This window comes from Euphorbia lathyris, chromosome 3 (genome assembly GCF_963576675.1).
Source record: "Euphorbia lathyris chromosome 3, ddEupLath1.1, whole genome shotgun sequence".
NCBI classification, from domain to species: Eukaryota; Viridiplantae; Streptophyta; class Magnoliopsida; order Malpighiales; family Euphorbiaceae; genus Euphorbia; species Euphorbia lathyris.
Window position 1 is genome coordinate 14,142,706 of NC_088912.1, and position 22,077 is coordinate 14,164,782.

At 34.4% G+C, this 22,077-nt stretch overlaps 1 protein-coding gene across 12 annotated transcripts; it reads right to left on the minus strand.

Moving 5' to 3' along the window:
- Nucleotides 1-8,359: 8,359 nt before the first annotated feature.
- LOC136224632 (uncharacterized) lies at nucleotides 8,360-17,643 on the minus strand. 12 transcript variants are annotated; one of them, XM_066013023.1, is made up of 7 exons: nucleotides 17,310-17,643; nucleotides 17,060-17,227; nucleotides 15,440-15,496; nucleotides 13,513-15,276; nucleotides 13,151-13,426; nucleotides 12,789-12,870; nucleotides 9,039-11,201 (listed from the first exon to the last, which is right to left on the minus strand). In XM_066013023.1, the coding sequence occupies exon 7, from the start codon at nucleotides 10,524-10,526 to the stop codon at nucleotides 9,315-9,317; it is 1,212 nt and encodes a 403-aa protein (XP_065869095.1). In that variant the 5' UTR covers nucleotides 10,527-11,201; nucleotides 12,789-12,870; nucleotides 13,151-13,426; nucleotides 13,513-15,276; nucleotides 15,440-15,496; nucleotides 17,060-17,227; nucleotides 17,310-17,643; the 3' UTR covers nucleotides 9,039-9,314. The 12 variants fall into 12 exon arrangements, 9 of the variants coding, with proteins under 9 accessions (XP_065869095.1, XP_065869096.1, XP_065869090.1 ...); XR_010686529.1 differs by adding an exon at nucleotides 8,360-8,514 and having other exon boundaries at nucleotides 11,124-11,201; nucleotides 13,513-17,227; XM_066013024.1 differs by lacking the exon at nucleotides 15,440-15,496.
- Between the last annotated feature and the right edge of the window lie 4,434 nt (nucleotides 17,644-22,077).

Below are 22,077 nucleotides of genomic sequence, written 5' to 3' on the forward strand. Positions count from 1 at the left end.
GAGGTTTATGACTTATGAGTGTTGGAATCAATAATTCCTCTTTGTCTTAGCTTCTTCTTTAATCAAGAATTCCATAGATTCTTCATCTCATCATCAATACGTGACCATGTGATATCAGAAAATGAAGAAAATAGTAAAAGCATACTTGGGTCAAGAACTCATGTAACCCAAAAGTTTAAACTGATAGTTGAAGTCAAATGTCACTCCTAAGATATCTACACACCTAAATGGTGATCGAGATTCTCTCCTTAATATATGAGTAATTCATGTTTCTTTATTTTAGACCAATGCAAATGCAATAGTACTGTTAAATTAGGCAGGCATGCAGGGTTCCTCTTACCCTTGGCTTCACCTTCCAGACAGTAGAGTTTAGTTACATATAAAATAAGTAATTTTTCAAATACTTGAAGTGAAATAGCCTATAAGTATTCCAACCTGCATACATGAATCTCTGTTTAATACCGATGACACTTCATCTATTACATAAACCAAACATAACAACATTATACTACATTTTTCATCTTTATAAGTGTTACATATCAAAGGAGGAATAAGGTGGGAAAGTAATAAGTAATTCTATTATGGGTCAATTTCTTAGTTGTTAAGTATTGATCAATTCCTTAGTTGCTAAGTATTAGTCAATTCCTTAGTTGTTAAGTATTAGTCATTTCTTAGTTGTTAAGTAACTTGAGCAATTATGTTCCTATATAAAGGTCACTTTTCTGTAGTAGCATTTTATCAAAGAATTAATACAACTTCTATTCTCTCTATTTTCTTCTTCTTCCTAAATTATGTTCTCAAAACCCTAGGTTGTAACATTGGTATCAGAGATTCGATTCTCCGGCCAACCGGTGAATGGTAACCGATTCGTTCGTTAAAACCAGAGCAGCACAACAACGGAACCGAGAAGCCATGGATCAATTGGAAACACAGATCAAGGATTTGACGGCGAAATTCTTTGAGCGATCGGAGAATACAGCTGAGAAATTGGAGCAAATGCAAGTTCAGATCCAGGAAATGCAATTGGCTCAGCAGGCGCGAACAGAGATGCTCATGAAAGATCAGCATCAAATTCGGAAAGATCAGATCAATTCGCATCAGGCCTTGGAGGAATTGTTTTAGAATTCTTTGGCGATGCTTGCCAAAATCGTTCAACCAAATCCTGAGCCTAATCCTTCTCCGTCGCCAACAATCGCGTCGAGTTCAAATCCTGGAAAAGGAATTTTAGGCAGTTCTCCCGCCAATTTTCAAACAGCTGAAATCGACGCTTCTAAACCGCCGTACTTCAATCGGATGTTGCCGAAATTTGAGCTGCCGTCCTTTGACGGATCGGAAGTGGAAAATTAGATCGAAAAATGTGAAAAATACTTCCAGATCTTCGAAGTACAGGATGATCGGAAAGTTGATCTCGCCGGCTTGTTTTTACAAAGCAAGGCCGAGAAGTGGTACAAAAACTGGAGTCCGTCACATTCAGGAGTTACTTGGCCGGAATTTGTGGAAGAAATTGTTCGGCGCTTTCCTGATACCACGATTCAAGATGCAGTGGAGCAATTGCTACATCTCCGACAGAATTCTACTGTCGATGCATTCCAGGATAAATACGAGGAAGTAAAACTCCGGTTGGAAAAGCTTTATCCAACCATTACTGAAGCTTTTTATACGAACGAATTTATCGCCGGACTTAAGCCGGAATTACGCTCTGCGGTAAGATCTTTTCAACCTGTAGATCTTTATTCTGCAATTAAGCAAGCTAAATTCCAGGAAACTCAGTTTAATGCTATGATAGAAGTGCTCAAACCTAAACCTATATTCAGATCTCCTATTAGTACTCAAAAATCTAAAAAATTTACTCCCTATAACTCTAAACCACCTGAATCACATCCACATACCACTAATGACTCACAAACAGCCAAACGCACCCCAGGACTATGCTGGAAATTTAATGAGAAATGTTTTCGTGGTCATGTATGTAGCACTAAGAAGTTAAACTTGATTAATGCTGAAGTTAGTGTAGAAGATGAACTGTTAGTCTGAACAAGTTGTGGAGGAAGAAATTCAGGAGGAAGTAGAGCAGGAACAAAATGAGCAGATTTCAGTTTCTAGTCATGCTCTAGAAGGAGGTGTTGGTAGTGGTACTATTAAGTTGAAAGGCATAATGCAGAAGAGGCTAGTACAAATCTTAATTGATAGTGGTAGTACTCATAGTGGTAGTGACTGAAGCCTGCAACAGTCATAGTGGCTGATGGAAGACAGTTATTGGTGAAATCTAAGTGCAATGATTATGCTTGGTCTATGAATCAAACTGAATTTTCCTTCAATTTCAGAGTCTTAGAGCTGGGAGACTATGACTTGATTTTAGGAACTAATTGGATGAGAAAGCATACTCCAGTCACTTTTGATTTTGACAAGAATATGCTTATAGTGCATAAGGCAGGGAAGGTAGTGGAGCTCAAAGGCATGCTTGATAAGGAAGTGAAATTGAAGCAAATTACCCTTAAATCCATGGGTAAGTTGATCTCTAAAGGCTGGAAAGGGGTTTCTTCTACCCTATTTTTGATATCGGTTCAAGAGCCTACTCCTGAACCTCCAAACCATGTTCTTTCACACTTACCACCAGCACCAGCCCCTTATCTTCCTTTACTTACCAAATACCAGCATCTATTTGTTCCTCCTAGTTCTTTACCACCCCATAGAGGTCATGATCATGCCATACCTCTTAAAACTGAAAAACCAGTGAATGTGAGGCCTTATAGATATTCATTTCATCAGAAGAATGAAATAGAGAAGATGGTGGCTGAGATGTTAGAAAGTGGAATTATTCAGCCTAGTACTAGTCCATATGCTTCTCTTGTGTTGTTGGTTAAGAAGAAGGAATGTACTTGGCGTTTTTGTGTTGATTTCAGGGAATTGAACAAGGTTATTGTGAAAGAAAAATTTCCTATTCATGTTATTCAGGAACTGATTGATGAATTAAGAGGAGCAAAAGTGTTTAGTAAATTAGATCTGAGGTCTGGATATAATCAAATTCGGATGAAAGTAGCAGATATACCAAAGACTACATTCAAGACCCATTCTAGTCACTATGAGTTTCTGGTAATGCCATTTGGGTTAACCAATGCTCCAGCTACATTTCAATCTTTGATGAATACAGTGTTTCAACCCTATCTCAAAAAGTTTGTTTTAGTATTTTTTGATGACATTCTGATCTATAGTGCTTCTGAGGAAACACATTTGTAGCATTTAGATTCAGTCTTTCAACTCCTATCTGCCAATCAGTTGTATGCTAAAGGATCTAAATGTGACATTGTTGTTCTAGCTATCACTTATTTAGGTCATGTTATATCAGCTGAAGGGGTGGCTACTGATCCTAGTAAGATTTCAGCCATGTTGAATTGGCCAGTTCCTTCTACTTTGAAAGGATTGAGAGGGTTTCTTGGTTTAACTGGATATTATAGGAGATTCATTCAGAATTATGGAGTTCTTAGTAGACCTTTGAATGAGTTATTAAAGAATGATAAGTTTTGCTGGAATACAGAAGCTAATCAGGCATTTTTGCAGCTTAAACAGGCTATGACTCAAGCTCCAGTCTTAGTTATGCCTGATTTCACCAAGTCATTTGTGTTGGAATGCGATGCTAGTTGTTCTGGTATTGGTGCAGTGCTTATGCAGGCAGGAAAACCTATTTGTTTTTTGTCTAAGACCCTCAGTCCTAGGAATCAGACATTATCAGCCTATGAGAGAGAGCTCTTGGCTATGTTACATGCTTGCACTATGTGGAGGCATTATTTGGAAGGTACATCCTTCATAATAAAGACTGATCATGAAAGTATAAAGCATCTGTTAGAACAGAAGCTCCATACTTATTTGCAACACAAAGGCATATCTAAGTTGCTGGGCTTAGAATATACCATTCAGTATAAGAAGGGTGTAGACAATAGAGTTGCTGATGCTCTTTCTAGACAAATGGAGGACTCCATGTCCCTCAGAGCTATTTCCGTGGTTATTCCTACTTGGTTGGAGGAAGTAACTCATTCCTATGCTGGTGATGCAGAGGCAACAACCCTTATTCAACAACTCTCTATACAGCCATCTACTGACTCTAAGTTTACTCTGCAAGAAGGTATTCTAAGGGTTAAACACAGGATTTATATTGGCTCCAGTACTGATCTTAGGTCCAGACTTGTGGCTCTGTGTCACAGCTCAGCTATTGGTGGTCATTCTGGAGTTAAATGTACTTTCACTAGGCTTCAGCAGCATTTTTACTGGCCTAAGATGAAGGTGGATGTTACAGTGTTTGTGGCTGCCTATGATACTTGTTTAAGGTGTAAGCTTGACCACTCAGCCTATCCTGGTCTTTTGCAACCCCTCACTATCCCTCAGGGTGCTTGGCAAGACATTTCCATGGATTTTGTGGAGAAATTACCTAAATCTGGGGGGGTATGATACTATTCTGGTGGTTGTGGATCGTTTTACTAAGTCTGGTCATTTTATTCCTCTCGTTCATCCTTTCAATGCTTCTATTGTTGCTAAGGCATTTCTGGATCAGGTTTTCAAGTTACATGGCTTGCCTAAGTCAATTGTTTCTGACAGAGATAAGGTGTTTACTGGTGGTTTTTGGAAGGAGTTAATGAAGTTGCTGGGTATTCAGGTTAGGTTCAGTAGTGCCTATCATCCTCAGAGTGATGGCCAGACTGAGCGTTTGAATCAATGCTTGGAGCATTATTTGCGCAGTATGTGTTTTGTTTCTCCTAAGAAGTGGTATAGCTGGCTTAGTCTTGCTGAATACTGGTATAATTCCAGTTATCATTCTGCCATTAAGATGAGTCCTTATCAGGCTCTATATGGAGTGGTGCCTCAATTACCAGTGGTTCCTAATACTAATTCCCCCATGGCTGCTGTTGAAGAATTTCTTCAAGCTCGGGAACCTATGAGTACTTTCTTAAAGGAATGTCTCACTTCTTCTCAGAACCGCATGAAGCAAGTTGCTGACAAAAAGCGCACTGATAGGGAGTTTCAGGTTGGTGATATGGTATTTCTTAAACTACAGCCTTATCGCCAGACTACCATTGCTACTCGCATTTGTTTAAAGCTCTCTGCTAAGTATTATGGTCCTTTCCTCATCCTGGAGCGTATTGGTTCAGTGGCTTATAAGCTTCAACTCCCTCCTAACAGCAAAATTCATCTAGTTTTTCATGTTTCACTTCTTAAAAAGCGTTTGGATCCATCTATTCCTACTTTTACCACTCTTCCACTGATTACAGATGCTCAGTGGAATATCTTTCCTGCTAAGGTTCTCAATACTCGCATTGTTGAGAAGGGTTCTGTTTCAGTTCCTCAGTTATTGATTTTGTGGTCTGGGTTTTCTGCAGTAGATGCTACCTGGGAGTCAATTTCCTGAGTTTTTCCATTCTTGGGGACAAGAATGCACTAAAGGGGGGGGGGGGGGTATTGTTACATATCAAAGGAGGAATAAGGTGGGAAAGTAATAAGTAATTCTATTATGGGTCAATTTCTTAGTTGTTAAGTATTGATCAATTCCTTAGTTGCTAAGTATTAGTCAATTCCTTAGTTGTTAAGTATTACTCATTTCTTAGTTGTTAAGTAACTTGAGCAATTATGTTCCTATATAAAGGTCACTTTTCTGTATTAGCATTTTATCAAAGAATTAATACAACTTCTATTCTCTCTATTTTCTTCTTCTTCCTAAATTCTGTTCTCAAAACCCTAGGTTGTAACAATAAGCATGACACAAAATGCAATACCAACAATTTGAGATAACACTTTATCAAATTTTGAACTCTAATACTGCAACAAACAAAGTTAGATGATTAAGTATGGCACTGTAAATGTGTAACTAGAATTGTAAAATTACCAAAAAGATGTGTAAAAATAATCTAGTTATGTAACAGGTTGAATAAATGGTAAATAACATATCTTAACTTTTAGGACAACCACAGTACAATACAAGTTGACCATGTTACTCTATTATTGTATATCTATCTGTTTATACTAAAATATAACGATTATAAGTCTAAAAATACTAGACAAAAGGACCAAAGAGTTAATATTGGCAAAAGTTAGGGACCTTATAATGTGTTTTTCAAAATAGGAGGACTAAACAGTGTGTTAAGTAAAAAGTAAGGGACTAATAAATTATTTATCCTTAAATAAATGAGTTAAATATGTAAATGAGTTTCCCATTTGACCAAATTTCGTAATTTTCCCAATTAAGGTTGCCTTTATTAATTTATAATGTTATACACTCCATTACTTGATGTTGAATTAAAGAGAATAACTGGTTGGTGTTTGGGTTATGACCGTCGTATTGATGACTACAAGGCTTTTCATATCCTACAAGTTCAGCGAAAACTTGAACCTAAATTAGAATTTAAAGTTTGGATTTATGGATCGAAATCAAATAATTGGAGAAGGGCTCCTCAGTTCCCTTACCTCGATTACATATTCTTCTTTTCTCTCCAACAAAGTGGTATCAGAGCCAACAAAGAAAATGTATGGGTATGATGGCGGCTAGAGTGAAGAGGTCAACAACGTTGAAGGTTGAAGATGTCAATAGATTAAGAGATGTTCTTGGTAAGGGATAAAAAAATTATAAATTTAAGGGGGTGTGTTAGAAATAATAAATTTATAATTAATAGTCTTTATATTAGTGGTTATTAAGTTGTTTTAGAATAACTTATAAGAAGTTATGTGATGTTAAGTTACACTCTTAATTAGTGATTAAGAGTTATTAAATGTTATTTATTAGGGTTGTAATAGTTACATTTTCATGTACTATAAATAGTTATCTTGTATAGGTTAAAAGTGAAGAAGCACAAGTTAAAGAGAAATAAAATTTAAGAAAAGCTTCCTCCTATATTTCTTTCACTTCTTATATTCTTCTTTTCTCTCCAACACATGGTGTGTTCCTGGAAATAGTCACTTTACACATGTTAGTGTGCACTGGTTATGCACATTAAACCAAAATGGATGGAAATAAGAGATGTGCCTTTTGATATGAGCAAAGAGAAGTTCTGCATAGTACCTTGACTTGCTTGCTTAATCAACTCAATGGATAAAGTTTCCATAAAATTGCATGTTTTAGAAGGGTAAGAATGACAGTTTGAGGCAGAATTTCATACGAGGAAGAATGATAGAGTTGATAAGTTTACTTGGACAAAGTTATACTCCATTACAAAACCCAGTTTATCTACTACTTGGTTTGAAAATGTGAAGGTTTTTCAAAATTCAAAGAGAGGAGATAAGATTCTCCTTCATCTTAATGAGGATCATATTGTTTGGTATAATATTAAAAGAAAAGGTCTTGGAGTAGAGTCGAAAGTCTTGGATTACAATTTACATGGATTGTTTTTGGAATACTCGAATTGTTTGTCTTGAAAGTCTTGTGTCATTAGGTGGTGGAACATAGTTATTGGTATAGTGTTTCAAGATTATATTTTTTTTGTTTTGTAATAGTAGAACAGGAAGAGAGTGAAATCTACAACTTTGTTATGTTCATTTCATTAGAACTTTTGACCGGTGTACTCATAGATTAATGTGTGCATAAAAGAAAGGGCACTGGTTATGCATTAAAATCATCATATGAACAAAAATTAGCACATCCAAGGTTTTCAACGATGGCTAAACCTATGCAGATTTTCCAATTGGTTTTCATAAAAATTAGCACAATAACTTACCTTCCTTGCTCACGTTAAGTTTCAACATACTCTAGTTGCATTTGTTTGCCCAATGATATTCATTATTATTTGTTAAATTTCTTGCCTAGTCTACTTTTATTATTTTTCTCTTCCTCTATTTTCTGTTTATAATTTAGTTAACATTTATGGTTTATTTAAATATGAATATTAATGTTGTCACATGTTATACCAATATTCAAAACTTATTATGATTGTAGAGATCCTCTATTGCTTATGGTGTCCAAGACAAATATAAATTTCGTGCAGCCCATTTGTTGTTTGTATACTAATGTCCATGCATTCTATTTTTGCCTGACCATGCTTCTATTTTTGCTTATTTTTCATATAATAATGCCCATAAATTCTGAAGATCATGGAACACATATGCCTGTAACATATCAAATACTTAAGAATTGCAACATAAATTATTGAATCATTCTTTTCAAGTATTAATGTATGGAAGCCATTACCCATGAAAGTTCAACCTTGTCAAACTTGATATTCAATTTAAGAACACAAACCTCATATGTTAATAAGTAGAATGAATTTCTTTCCATTAAGATTGTAAGTTGTTCTGAAAACAAATAGCATTTGAATATGGCATTTGATCATGTAACTTGAGAACAAGAACCAATACAAAAAATCATATTTTTCACTGTAAATAATGCAGATTTAATAGGTTAATAGTAGTAAGAGATTTATTATTCTAAACCTCAACTTATATGGGAGTTTATTCGCCGGCGACCTTCTGCAATCATTGCTAAAATATCCATCGTTATCTAGATATGGATTTTCTTCCAATTTCTTGACCATTGCTTTCCTGTACAAAATTAAAATTATCATATGAATTACTAAGTTAAAATTAACCTTCTTTTCCCTTAAAATCATCACATGATTCAAATGTAGCACATCTAGGGTTTGGAGAGATGCTATATCTATTCAAATTTCTCCCTAATCATTTTTCATTAACCAAATTAGGTTCGAATGATCATCACATCAACTTAACATGTTGAAATTTCTTTTAGTTTATTAAAGGTTGCAATCTAGATCTTATTCATATATATGAAGACCTGATAAAAATATACTCTAGATTTGTAATTAAATATTCCAAACTATATCTAATCAGATTTCCCAATTGGTTTTGATAAAAAAAAATAAAAATACATCTGATAATCTAATAATATGGGTAAATACAGAAACTCTTGAGATATTTGTCTATCTTCGCAGCTTAACTCATGTTGGATCAAATAAATAAACTTTTAGAGGTACAGAGGAAGAGTATAATTGATTGAAGAAAATTTTCTTCTGATTCTCTTTTCTTACTACTTGTATTGATAGGTACTCTTAGTAAACCACATTAACTCTCTATAAATACAGATACAGACACAGATACAGAAATGACTCTTGCACACTCTATAAATACAGATACAGAAATGACTCTTGGATAATACACTGAATCACATTAAAGACTTTATTAATTATAAGTTTATTATTTCAACACACCCCCTTAAACTTATAATTTTTTTATCCTTTCCTAACACCAAAAACAGTCTAGTAGTCTGTAATCTATTTAAATCTTCAAACTTCATCTCTTCACTCTAGCTGCCATCAATCCCATAATTATCTCCAACGTTTTCTTCGAAATTCATTGTTATCGACATCTTCACGGTAGCTTCCATCATCCTCATTAGTATCTCCATCATTTTCTTCTTCCTCATCATCATCTTCATCAGTACCATCAGCATCACTATTATCACTGTCAACTGGTATTTTGGGGTTTGGATGTGGAACATAACTTGTAGTGCACCTTCTACATGACAATGACACAATATTAGGCATGTCAATTCCCTCGACTTCTTTCACTCTTTCCTTTCTCTTTTTAACTTCCATGATTTCTTTTTCAGATGTGTTTGATGGAAATTCTTCTATGAAAAATATTTCTTTCATTTCCTTCATTAGCTCTGTCTCACTTTTGATCTCAACATTTTTACCATACGCTGGTGTTGGAACTCCCTTTTCCTTGACATTAGATAATTGAGAACAACTATCATTGGATGCATCGTGAGTGCCTTTTGCACCACTATTGTTCTTCGCTGTTTCTTCCACAGGCTTGCTTTGCTTCTTGCCTGATGCGTTCACTTCTTTATCAAGCCTCTTCCTCTTTTTAGTTACTTCACAAGTTTGCACCATTTGCTTTGCACTAATTTTATTCTTTGGTTTTACTTCATCTTCGTCGTCCTCATCAATCTCTCTGTCTAAGGACTCCGAATTCTCATCAGCCCATTGCAATACGTCATCTATATGATTGCTTATATATTTGTTGAATGGATCAAGTGCAAATTTCTCAATTCCCATATCTTCCTCTAACAGTCGACAAAGACGGACAGTTGTAAGTTCCTCATAATTGGCTTTAATATAGGAAACTCTCTTCATCATGGCCTTGCTAATGTTGAACTTACTTGGAACTTCTTTTTTCTTACTGACTGGATCAGTTTCTGGCAAAAGACCCATCACAGAAGAATCTTCCATTTTCTCCTCATCATCAGATACATGTTCTTGTACATTCGCATATCTTTCACCAATTTCTCCTAAATCCTCAGAATTCTTATCATCATCATTTTCTAAGGATTCCACCAGACATTGCATGACAAATTTCTTTTGTCCATCCAAAGCATATTTCTCCAAACCCAAATCATTTTCCAACACCCTCCTGATCTCCTCGAAGGTCAAAGAATCAACTTGTTCTTTGATGTCATCTATGCATAAGCGCATAGCTTTCCAAATCTGGGACTTGGTCTCCCACGAATCAATGGCGATTTCTCTTTTCACCATTCTTTGATGTCATCTATGCATAAGCGCATAGCTTTCCAAATCTGGGACTTGGTCTCCCACGAATCAATGGCGATTTCTCTTTTCACCATTATTCTCAATTTTGAGGAGAATTTTTGTCTGGCTCTGATACCAATTTGTTGGATCAAATAAATAAACTTTTAGAGGTACAGAGGAAGAGTATAATTGATGGAAGAAAATTCTCTTCTGATTCTCTTTTCTTACTACTTGTATTGATAGGTATTTATAGATTACAAACATGACTCTTAGTAAACCACATTAACTCTCTATAAATACAGATACAGACACAGATACAGAAATGACTCTTGCACACTCTATAAATACAGATACAGAAATGACTCTTGGATAATACACTAATCACATTAAAGACTTTATTAATTATAAGTTTATTATTTCAACAACTCCTAGTAGTCTTTTTTGTTGAACTGAGGTTTGATCAAATACGATAATCAAAATTAGATTTGTCTAAATCTACAATCGATCATCTTTGAACAATAAGTTTATGTATTATGTCCATGAAATGTCTGAACAATAGAACTAATTATGAATGAGAGACAAAGATGAAAAGAATATGCTGACCTGATGCTCTTTCCTCAAAAAATCTCAAAGAGAGGAGAAGCTCAAAGGGGCTGGTTTTCAAAGGCAGTGAATGCTGACCTGATGCAATTAGGGTTTTATGGAATTAGTTAACAGAGGAAAAGCAAAAGCCAAAGCCCTATATTGTAGTGGGCTTTATATAAAAAGAACCAAAATTATTTGTTATGATTCTTTTGAAAAAATATAAGAGGAAATTATATATAAAATCATTTTTGAAATTTTTATTATGTTTTTGTCAAATATGCAGTTAATTTTTTGGATTTAAAAAAAAACAATTTCAGAGTTTTATCAAAGGCCAAAACCACTTTTTTTTTTCTTATGAAATATGCTAAAAGCACTTTTAGTTTCTAAATACTTGACATTTTAAAATTTTCTTTATAAGCTTTAGATTGTTGTAAATTTCTTAAATCACAATTAATTTTTAACATTGAAAGTTATTATTTTGGAAATTGTTAGATTTCTTATATGTATAAAAAATACTACAAGAAAAAAGAGTTTTAATGACAAGAAATACAATAATTAAAAGTCTGATTCCACTCATTAAAGGTTTTTAATGAGCGGAAATTTCCCCTTGAGAAAGCCCTTCTTACTAAAAGTATTAATGAGCGGAATACTTCCGCTCATTATTAACATACAATGAGTGGACATTTACTTTTATTAAAAATTATGTATAATGACTACAAATACGTTCATTACACATATTTATAATGATTACAAATCCAGTCATTAGAAGTATTTATAATGATTAAAAATCCACTCATTAAAAGTTATTTATAATAATTAAAAATCTCTTATTTCAAATATTTAGAATGATTTGGATTGAAGGGAGCTACTTTAAATTAGGTATATTCAACTCTTAAATAAGATAAAATATCTTAAATAATTAAAAACCACCATTAAAAAGAAGTAACAAGTTACAAGATAGACAAATATACCACAAGGCAACAATGCAATACTCCAAAAAAGAGAAAAATATTATATGAGATGTTGAAAGAATTTCTGCACCATGTTTGCTAAGTCTTAAATGCAAAAGAACAAAACAAACTCTCCAAAAATAATTGCCAGTCTTATACCAATGGGAAACTTAAATCCTAAGAGTAGCTAATCTAGGAGCAAGTTGTTCAATGGCATGAGCATGTCCTTATTGGGCATCAAACATGTCAAAATCTGCATAAGAAATAAAGGAGAATATAAAATGATTTAATATGCAATCTATAAAAACAATTCTACAAGTATTAAAAGAAGAAAAATATTACACGAGGTGTTGATAGAATTTCAGGATCATGTTTGGTACATATTCAATGCAAAAGAACAACTTTCCCAAAAGTAATTGTCAGTCATATGGCAATAACAAGTTTCAATCCTAAGAGTAGCTAATTTAGGAGCAACTTGTTCAATGGATAAAGCATGCTCTCATTAGACAAACTTCACATTTCAAAATAACTAATTTCCATCGATGGACATGAACTTGTGATTTTACCCATTAGGAAGTATAATTTATTACACCTGTTTAAATAAAATAAAATTTTATTAACAAAAAATGCACTAGAACATCAGAATAGAGATCCTATGTATATATATATAAAACATGTTCAAAATGTACACAAGCTACAAAGATCATAATTGATATGTGGCAATCATGCATACCTTAAATATGTAGCAGATCAGAATCATTCTTCCCATTTTCATTTGTCCTACACCTATTAAGCCAACAACTGTAACAATAATGCTGAAACCTGACAAGATGTTAGCTCATAAAAATGATTCCAATATAACATGAATTATATACAATAACAATGTTCAATGAAACTTCTTGTTTGTATTATATCAAGTATTAAAATCTTTAGTTACTAACACATAAATGCACCATATGAACCTTGTATGTCATGCTATATAGGAAGTTATTAGAACTATTATCTGTTCAATTCTAACAACGATTCCTGAATCCACTCCTACTTCGTCTTACCTATGCTATTAAATATGGAAAAAGAAAAAGTAAAGGGCATTACCAGGGGTGGGCGTACGCGAGCAGGCATCAATACAGCATTGGCAGCTTTCTGACTTTCATACTGCCAATCAGCTCTTTTATTATTTCTATCCCCGTGGACTTCCTTATGCCATTAGCAGCTTTGGAGGAGAGTACAGGGAATATAAGAGGCCGGTACCTTATCCTCATACGAAAAAAGAGCTCCTTCAATAACTGAAAACCGAAAGCTTTCCTTCTTACGTCCCAGCACCTGAATTGAAGCCATGAAAGCTGTTGATACTCTAAGTCAGCGGTTCGCCTTAGATAAAAGAAAAGTAAAACATCAGTGGAAGAAGGACCTCTACATGAGTGAAAGGATCAACTGTCTTTTTGCTTGCTACTTACAGTGTTGTCTTCCTTCATGCCTCATTTTGGCAGATAGAATTGCTCACAGTCGTTTAGTCATTCCAGGATAAGGAAAGCAAAACAGTTTATAGTAAGACCAATCGTTTGAGAGTTGGAGGGCTCACATTAACACCAGTGCCTAATACTAGAAACTAACCCTTTTAAAAGGGTAACCGACTAAGGGGACTATCTATCTGAACCTAGATTGCTCAGCAAGGGAAAGCTTTCTCTGCTCTCAACTATCAAGTTATCTCTTCTCTATATGATATTACGGATAGTGAACCGAGTGTACTCTAAGCTAGCTGAATTTCATTCGCTGGAGGAAGTGTAGCCTAAACTAGCTTTTTCTTTCCCTAGGTGAAAAGTCAGCCTATGGGAAGTGATCCGATCTTACCCGACTTTAGCCCCATCCTTGCCTATTCTTCATCTTAATAGCTTAGAGCCATTGGCGTACCTGAAATCCCATATCTTTATGTTCTACAAACCTATTATCTTTTTCTCTCTTATTACCGTTGGGAAACTTAGATGAGATGATAGTGAGAACGAAGATATGAATTGAGTGCATACGCAATAGTAAGGGATAACTGAAAAGGACTGGTCAAAGGTTTGGGGGAACTTCGTAGGTAAGGGCTAATAGCCTTGTAGCTGCTCTGGAGTGCGTATGAGTGAGAGAATCATGTTCTAAAGAACTATGAGGAAGCAGACCCTAGTAAGAAGAACAACTAGCAGCGGAGAAGATCCCAACAACGGCTATTTGAACATCACTTACTGTACCAGCGGTTGCTGATTCAATTGGCTTAGATTCAATAGCTGCTGAGTCGATAACCAGATTCTTCAGTACTGATACAAAAGCTCACTCATTCCGGAATGCTCGAGTAGATTCATGAGAGGCAAGAGCAGAAACCACGGCTTGACTGGAAGGAAAGACGAAAGGTGGAAAAAGGCTCTTTAACCCACTAACTCTTAAACCCATAGAAAGAAAAAGGTTGGCTGTCCTTACGAGGAAAGGCACTTTACTGACTTAATCCCTTAGAGCACCTTGGTAACATTAATAGATTTTAGATCCCGTACCTATGCACAAAGGAAATTTCTCACACACTACTAGACGCCTAAGAATAAGGAATCACTAGATACTGTAGTCTAGCCGCTTTTTATCATAGCTGCAGGGGTAGCCGCTGCCTTTACCGATTAGCTATGTGAGCGCTCCTCATTGAACAATAAGAACAATGAAGGGGCCCCCCTCTAGAAAGAGGGCGGATAGGGACACGAAGGCATAATAGCTTACCAAAAGATAGTAATGCCACTTTTAAAGTGATATTATATCCATGGGGCAAGAAAGATAATAACATCAACGGGCAAGCAAAAAGAATCAGCACAATTCTTGATACAAAAGCAATAATCATTCCATAAATCATAGAACTTACTTGTCATTCAGTATGGATGACACAAATTGAGCAACCATTATGAGTCAAAGATCAATTTTCACTATATTATGAAAACAAATAGAGCATTGCAGTGCATAATGACACAAATAACACGACTTATTTGACATAATTATTATTTAACATAACACGATTATCACATACCAATCTGAATTGTGAAGGAAAACAGAATGAAATGACATGAAATTTTTGTGTTTATGGATGTATTGATTCAGCAAAAACACAAAAGTAACGACAAAGTTATTTACTTTTGGATCAAACTTGTTTTTGATTGATTATGAAATTGAATTCAACACTCACCTCTTGATGTGGTTGGCAAATTCTGCATTAGAAACAACAGAAATTTCAATTTGGCTAACATTATCTTCAGCAATTGGAGCACGAAGATTGAGATCTATCAATAAGATGGAAAATTCAAGATTTGTTTATTCACTTAAACCTCACTCTACTCCAACTATGCTTCCCAACTCTTCCTTGTCATTTACCTTTGCTGTACAAAAATAGCTTTGCTTCTCCTTACAGATCTATTTACAAGAAAAACTCTGCAATTCAAAGCAATTTCCTCACATCAATTGCTAGAAAATAGCTATGCAATTGAAAGCACTTTCCTCACTTATATTCCATCATGCATTATCTACCTTCACAAAATATCACAAGATGTTATGTGATCAAAAACACCTTTCAGAGTCTAAATAAGTTCCAACTTAAATTGCCCAAGAAAAAGATTGATCCACCTCAAACCAACAAATATTGAAGCAAAATTTAAAAGAAACAACCTTTCAGAGTGTCTCTAAACAAAATGCTATACAAAATTAAGAATAACAAATTGCTTATTTTGAGGCAGAGTAAGCTGATTTATAATCAACCTGCTATTTCAGTTCACCATAGTTGTTAAAGGCGCGTGTTAGGCGCGCCTCAGTCAAGGCTCAATGTCTTGAGCCTTGAACCCAGAAAACGAGGCTCTATACAAAAGGCTCTCGCCTCGCTCGTGCCTGGGAGCCTGGGTCCAACATTATGTTGGAGCCACTCAACATGCCCCACTTATCCACTTACTCCTCACCATGTGAGACACCTAGGTTTTTCACTTTATAAAATTTACAGACTAAAAAAAATTCACAATAAGACATCAGGAAGGAGGAGCACCCACGACAAGACAAAGACAAATTGGTTTAATAAGTAACCACACATATACAGTAACATCATATTATTATATGATACAATCAATTAGGATCTAATTAAGCATCAAATACTTCAAACTAATCATAAGCCAATAATTAAGGGGTTGATTAGGATATTTAACTTAGATATACTTTGGAAATGAGGACATTAATCTTGTTATTACTAAATCAGTGATGTTCTTCATTATGATACTCATCTAACCATTCACATCACAATTAAAAGGGCACACCGCTGAATGTAGTCTACTACTGTGTAATGTTTATCAGCAAACTTGAACAACTATTGGGTTTTGCATCCTCAATAAGTTTTCTATTGCTCTCAATTGTGATCCACTGAGATTGGTTAAATTTATTAAATTTCTCAAAATGCTCATAGAGCCCGTCTTGCACATGGAAACCCAGAAGAAATTGAGCAGAAAATTTGTAAATACTGTTGTTATAAGCTTCTAGACGTCTAGAAAACTCTTAGACATCCTTAATATAAACAATAAACAATAGTCAAAAATCATTTCAATATAAGCATAATTTAACAAGAACTCTAAATCCAATAAATTTCAGAAAGGTATGTAAATAAACCTTATGTTTATCCTCATTCCATTTGTGAATCAATCAGTACAAGGCTAATTTATCCTGATTCTATTTACAACTGTCGAATTGAAACACACTTCGTTAATTGCAGTTTTTGAAAATTTGCCAACATTAATCCGAATTCATGGAGTCTCATAGTAACACTTAACTTCACCAGTATATAAAGTAACTAGCCCCGTAAGGCAAAATAAGCAAAACAAGTTTTATAGTTGATCATAGATTATAGTTTGCTTAACTAGATTATATAAATTAATACTAAAACTACAACTAGCATTTGAACCATGAAATTATGCCTATTCTACGAAATGTATGGCTTTAAATTGACAAGTAGACACTTACTTTTCTCTTAGCTGATTCTTTTTTCTTTTCTTGTAACCTCGTAACCACCCTGCCTTTACTTTTAGCCTTACCTTCTCCGGTTCAGATGGGATCAGTTCTGACCTCCCCTTCTCAATCTTACTTTTTGATCTTCGTATAGCTGTGAAAGTCTTCATTTTTCTACTTTTCCTTCAAAACAAACAAATAGGAGGCTATAATGAAGAACCTGATAAAGCATAGTCCATCATGGAAACTAAAACCTAAAAGATACCTGAACTAAAGCAGCGGTGGTGCACGGAGCCGCACTGTAGATGTAGCAGAGGAGACAAGGCAGAGGATAAAAAAATCGAGTTGGAGATTCTCCTTCCATTCTCGTCGCCAGATCTGAAAAGGTAGAGCAGAAAAAAAGTAGGATAGAGAAAAATTGGGAGGATATAAACGATGAAATGGAGTGGCTCTATGGTGGTGAATGGCAGAAGCCGTTGTAGGGGAGGAGGCGGGTCGGACTGTTAGTGATGGAGAAAGAACCCTAGGGTCTGAATTTGGCGTAAAGTGAAAATTTGGGGAAACCCTAAATCTGTAACATTGAAATATTGGGAAAAAAATTGGGGGGAAGGGAAGGCGACAAAAAGATTCGTGAAAAAAGAGGTGAAAATAGGAAATAGTGAGCGGAAAATTTCACTGAAATGAAAAAAAATATATTTTTTAGTCAATAAAAGTAGATTGTATTTCTCCACTCATTAAATGTAGTGAGAACATACTTTTAATGAGTGTATTTTTAACCCACATTAAATTTTGGTCATTAAAATCAGTTTTTCTTGGAGTGAAATAACTAATTAGTTTAGTTTTATCATTATTGGTGAATTATATCCCTATGGAGATGGAGATTTGAATTTCACTATTGGCACTACTGACTATATACAAAATGGGTTTTTCGCTCAAGTTCCCAAGTATGTAGTACTAGTACTTTGAGCACTCATAAATCAGGAAAGAACATCCTTATGAGTCAATCTTCACATATGAACCTAATAGATATTAGAAAAACATTCATTATTAATATTGTGATGCAGGAAGAACAATAACAACAGTAGTAGATATGAAGGAACAACATGGCAAATCAAGTTCAAGATTGACGCAGTTTATCACAGTGGAATATATACTCTAAGATTGACTTTAGCAACTGCAAATGTTGCAGACTTGGAGGTTAGTATTGTTAAAAATAAAATACTAAACTTAATTTTTAATTATTAATAAATAAATAAATAAGGCGTTGGTTAGACATGCATGTGATGGATGGAGACAAAAATATTCAAGTTGATGTTTCCATACTTTTACTTTGAAAAAAGAAAAGAAAAAATGAAATAAAAAATTGTATGCAAAAGATGTAGAGGTGGAAGATATGCCAGAAATGATATAAATTAGAGTGAATTGTCTTCTAATTTTGTACTAGTGTAGGAGAAGTTAATAAAAAAGATTTTCTTTGTTTTTGTGCCATTTTAGTTTCCTTTAGACCATAAAATAAAAGTCCTCAAAATTATATAATTAGTCCTCACAAGTTACAATTCCATCTCTTTCAAGCAATTTTGTGAAGAGCATGGAATCCATCAATTTTGTAGTCAACGACCCGGAATTGACTACAATGAAGTTTTTGCTCCTGTTGCCAGAATGGAGAGTATCAGACTGGTAATTTCTGTAGCTGCTCAACACGGGTGGAGAACCAATCAAATGGACGTGAAATCTGCATTTCTCAACAGCTATCTGGAAGAGTAAATTTATATCCAACAACCACTTGGGTATGTTGTGAAAGGTCAAGAAAATAAAGTGCTAAAATTAAAAAAGGCACTTTATGGTCTTAAGCAAGCACCACGAGCCTGCAACAGTGGCATTGACAAATATTTTCAAGAAAATGGTTTTGTCAAATGCCCATATGAATATGCCCTGTATGCAAAGTGAAAAATGGAGATATGTTACTTGTTTGTTTGTATGTGGATCATCTCATTTTTACAGGGAACAATCCTAAGATGTTTGAAGAGTTCAAGAAGACAATGGCTCGTGAGTTCGAGATGACTAACATTGGTCTAATGTCGTATTATCTTGGCATTGAAGTGAAGCAGAATGACGACAGAATTTTTATTTCTCAAAGTGGTTTTGCGAAGGAGATCTTAAAGAAGTTCAAGATGGAAAATTGTAATCCACCAGCACGCCAGTCGAATGTGGAATCAAGTTGACAAAAGATGAAGGTGGAGACAGAGTAAATCCGACATTATTCTGAAGCTTGGTCGAAAGTCTCATATAGTTGACATGTACGAGACCGGATATTCTTTATGTAATTGTCTTAGTAAGTCGACACATGGAAGTCCCAACGGTGTCACATTGGAACGCAGCCAAAAGAATTCTCCGTTATGTGAAAGGTACAACTAATTTGGGTTTACTTTATTCAAAATCTGATGATTTCAAATTAGTTGGGTACAGTGATAGTGACTGGGCCGGTGACAATGATGACCGAAAAAGTACAAATGGTTTTGTATTTTGTCTGGGTGATACTTCATTTACATGGAGTTCGAAGAAGCAGGCAATTGTGACACTGTCAACCTGTGAAGCTGAATATGTTGTTGCAACCTCATGTGTCTGTCATGCAATTTTGCTTCGAAAATTGCTAAAAGAATTTCAGATGAGTCAAAATGATCCAACGGAGGTTTATATCCATAACAAGTGTTCATTGGCATTAGCTAAAAATGCAGTGTTCCATGATCGGAGTAAACACATTGACACGAGGTATCATTTTATTCGGGAATGTATTCAGCAAAAGGAGGTGACACTGAAATACGTAAAGATGCAAGATCAGATTGCAGATATTTTCACGAAGCCGCTGAAATACGATGTGTTCAGTCATTTTAGAGCTCAACTGGGAATCTCGAAAAATTAAGTTTAAGGGGTATGTTAAAAATAAAATATTAAACTTAACTTTTAATTATTAATAAATAAATAAATAAGGTGTGGGTTAGACATGCATGTGATGGATGGAGACAAAAATATTCAAGTTGATGTCTCCATACTTTTACTTTGAAAAAACAAAAGAATCATACATTGACTCTCCATACTTTTACTTTGAAAAAAGAAAAGAAAAAAATAAAATAAACAATTGTATGCAAAAGATGGAGAGGTGGAAGATATGCTAGAAATGAATATAAATTAGAGTGAATTGTGTTCTAATTTTGTACTAGTGTAGAAGAAGTTAATAAAAAATATTTTCTTTGTTTTTGTGCCATTTTAGTTTCCTTCAAAACAAACAAGTTACAATTCCAATCCTTATTAAATAGCAATTTTAGTCCCTCAATTTCAACAAGTATACCAAATTTTAATTTAATCACATTCTTGAAGTCTAAATGTATTGATTATAATTTTTCCTTGAAGGTTCGGATAAATGACCAAGATTCAAATTCTTCTCTAGTATTGACAATTGGAAATTTGGAAAGGACAATACAATAGCTCGACATGGAATTCATGGGAAATACAGGCTACTAAATGTTGAAGTAGGAGCTAAACTAGTTTCAAGGATTAATAATACCATATTCTTGACACAAGCAAACAATGCATCTCCTTTCCAATGACTCGTGTATGACTACATTCTATTAGAGACCCCTACTATTTCTAGTTAATATCATCTCACTTTTTATTCTATTACTCTCCCATAATACTTTTTCTTTTATCTATTAAATTTTTTGAATGAAGGCAGGCGAATGGCAGGTTGGAGCGCAAGACATCCCAACTAGGTCGGTACCCCCTGCAGAACTCCCGTACCAAGGCCGATATTATTAAAAAAAACGGATTAAAGCTGTACAAAGTTATGAGAAACGGTGAAGAGCAAAAATTGGGATAATTCATTTTTCTTTACTATAGTAACCTCTTGATTTCAGACAACGGTCTACTAGTTTAGTTGCCATAAAAGTGAATATCATAGAATGAGAATTGAAAACTTATCAAGCTTCGTTGGAAAGAACAATTAATCTATTATTTTTCATTAACTAGAATTATGGATCACACTGTTTTCGTATACAGTGTCCCATTATGATATGCCACAAAACAAACCATCTTCATAAAAGACTTTCAAAATTTCCCGTGATTTTTACCAGCCTATACATGTGCACTTTTTGTAACAGTTGTAAGAAAATTTGATGTTGTTTCAGCTCTTTTCACCACGATTTTCATTTACCAGCCTATACATATGAAAGACGTCATCTTGTCTAAAGATGTTGACATCACAAACACTGTTAATGATTTGGTCAATAGATCAGCTAATTGATTTGCAGACGACCCATAAGTTGTACTTATAAGTACTCTCTCACAAAATGACAATCAATTTCTATATGTTCATCTTATCATGCAACAACGGACAGTTAAGCACGCCACCGCAATGGTTGGACTGCTCTCCCCACTTTTGCCATGATCTTATTGGGATAATTTTAACCGAGCTTCCTTTCGGTTCACTTAATCTCTATGCTTATATTTGTATTAATTTTCTCTTATTTTTAATAATATTTGGGTCGGGGTGCTGGATCTGTAGGTGGTGCCAACCTCGTTGGGATGTCCTACCTCCCGGTCCCCCACCTCATCTTTAATTAAAAAAATTAATATTTATATAAATATTTATTTTGTGCATTATAGTTTAATTTAAAAGTCATTAATATAATTAAATTTATGAATTGACCGAGCAAGAAAAGTTTTACAAAAATCAATTTTTTGTCGTTGTTTGGATGAATTATTTTTTGCAGATATAAACTTAAAATTTGTAGTCATGGATGTAATTAAATTCAACAAATTTAACTAGTAAGGGAATACTAAAATAAACCATTATACCAACCTTTTGTAGTTGCTGTTTTATCAAAATAAAAAATAAAATATTCATTGTTGTTGTAAGCTTATACTCTTAGTCTCATTTTTGCCCTTACAAGCACAATATTATTTTCATATTTGCCAAAAGAATAAATTTGAATATATATTTTTTTCAATTGAATCAATTACTCAAGAATAAAGAATAA

Bases quoted from the DNA above. Each gene is read 5' to 3' on its own strand.
- LOC136224632 (XM_066013020.1), bottom strand. From the start codon at position 10,526: ATGGTGAAAAGAGAAATCGCCATTGATTCGTGGGAGACCAAGTCCCAG.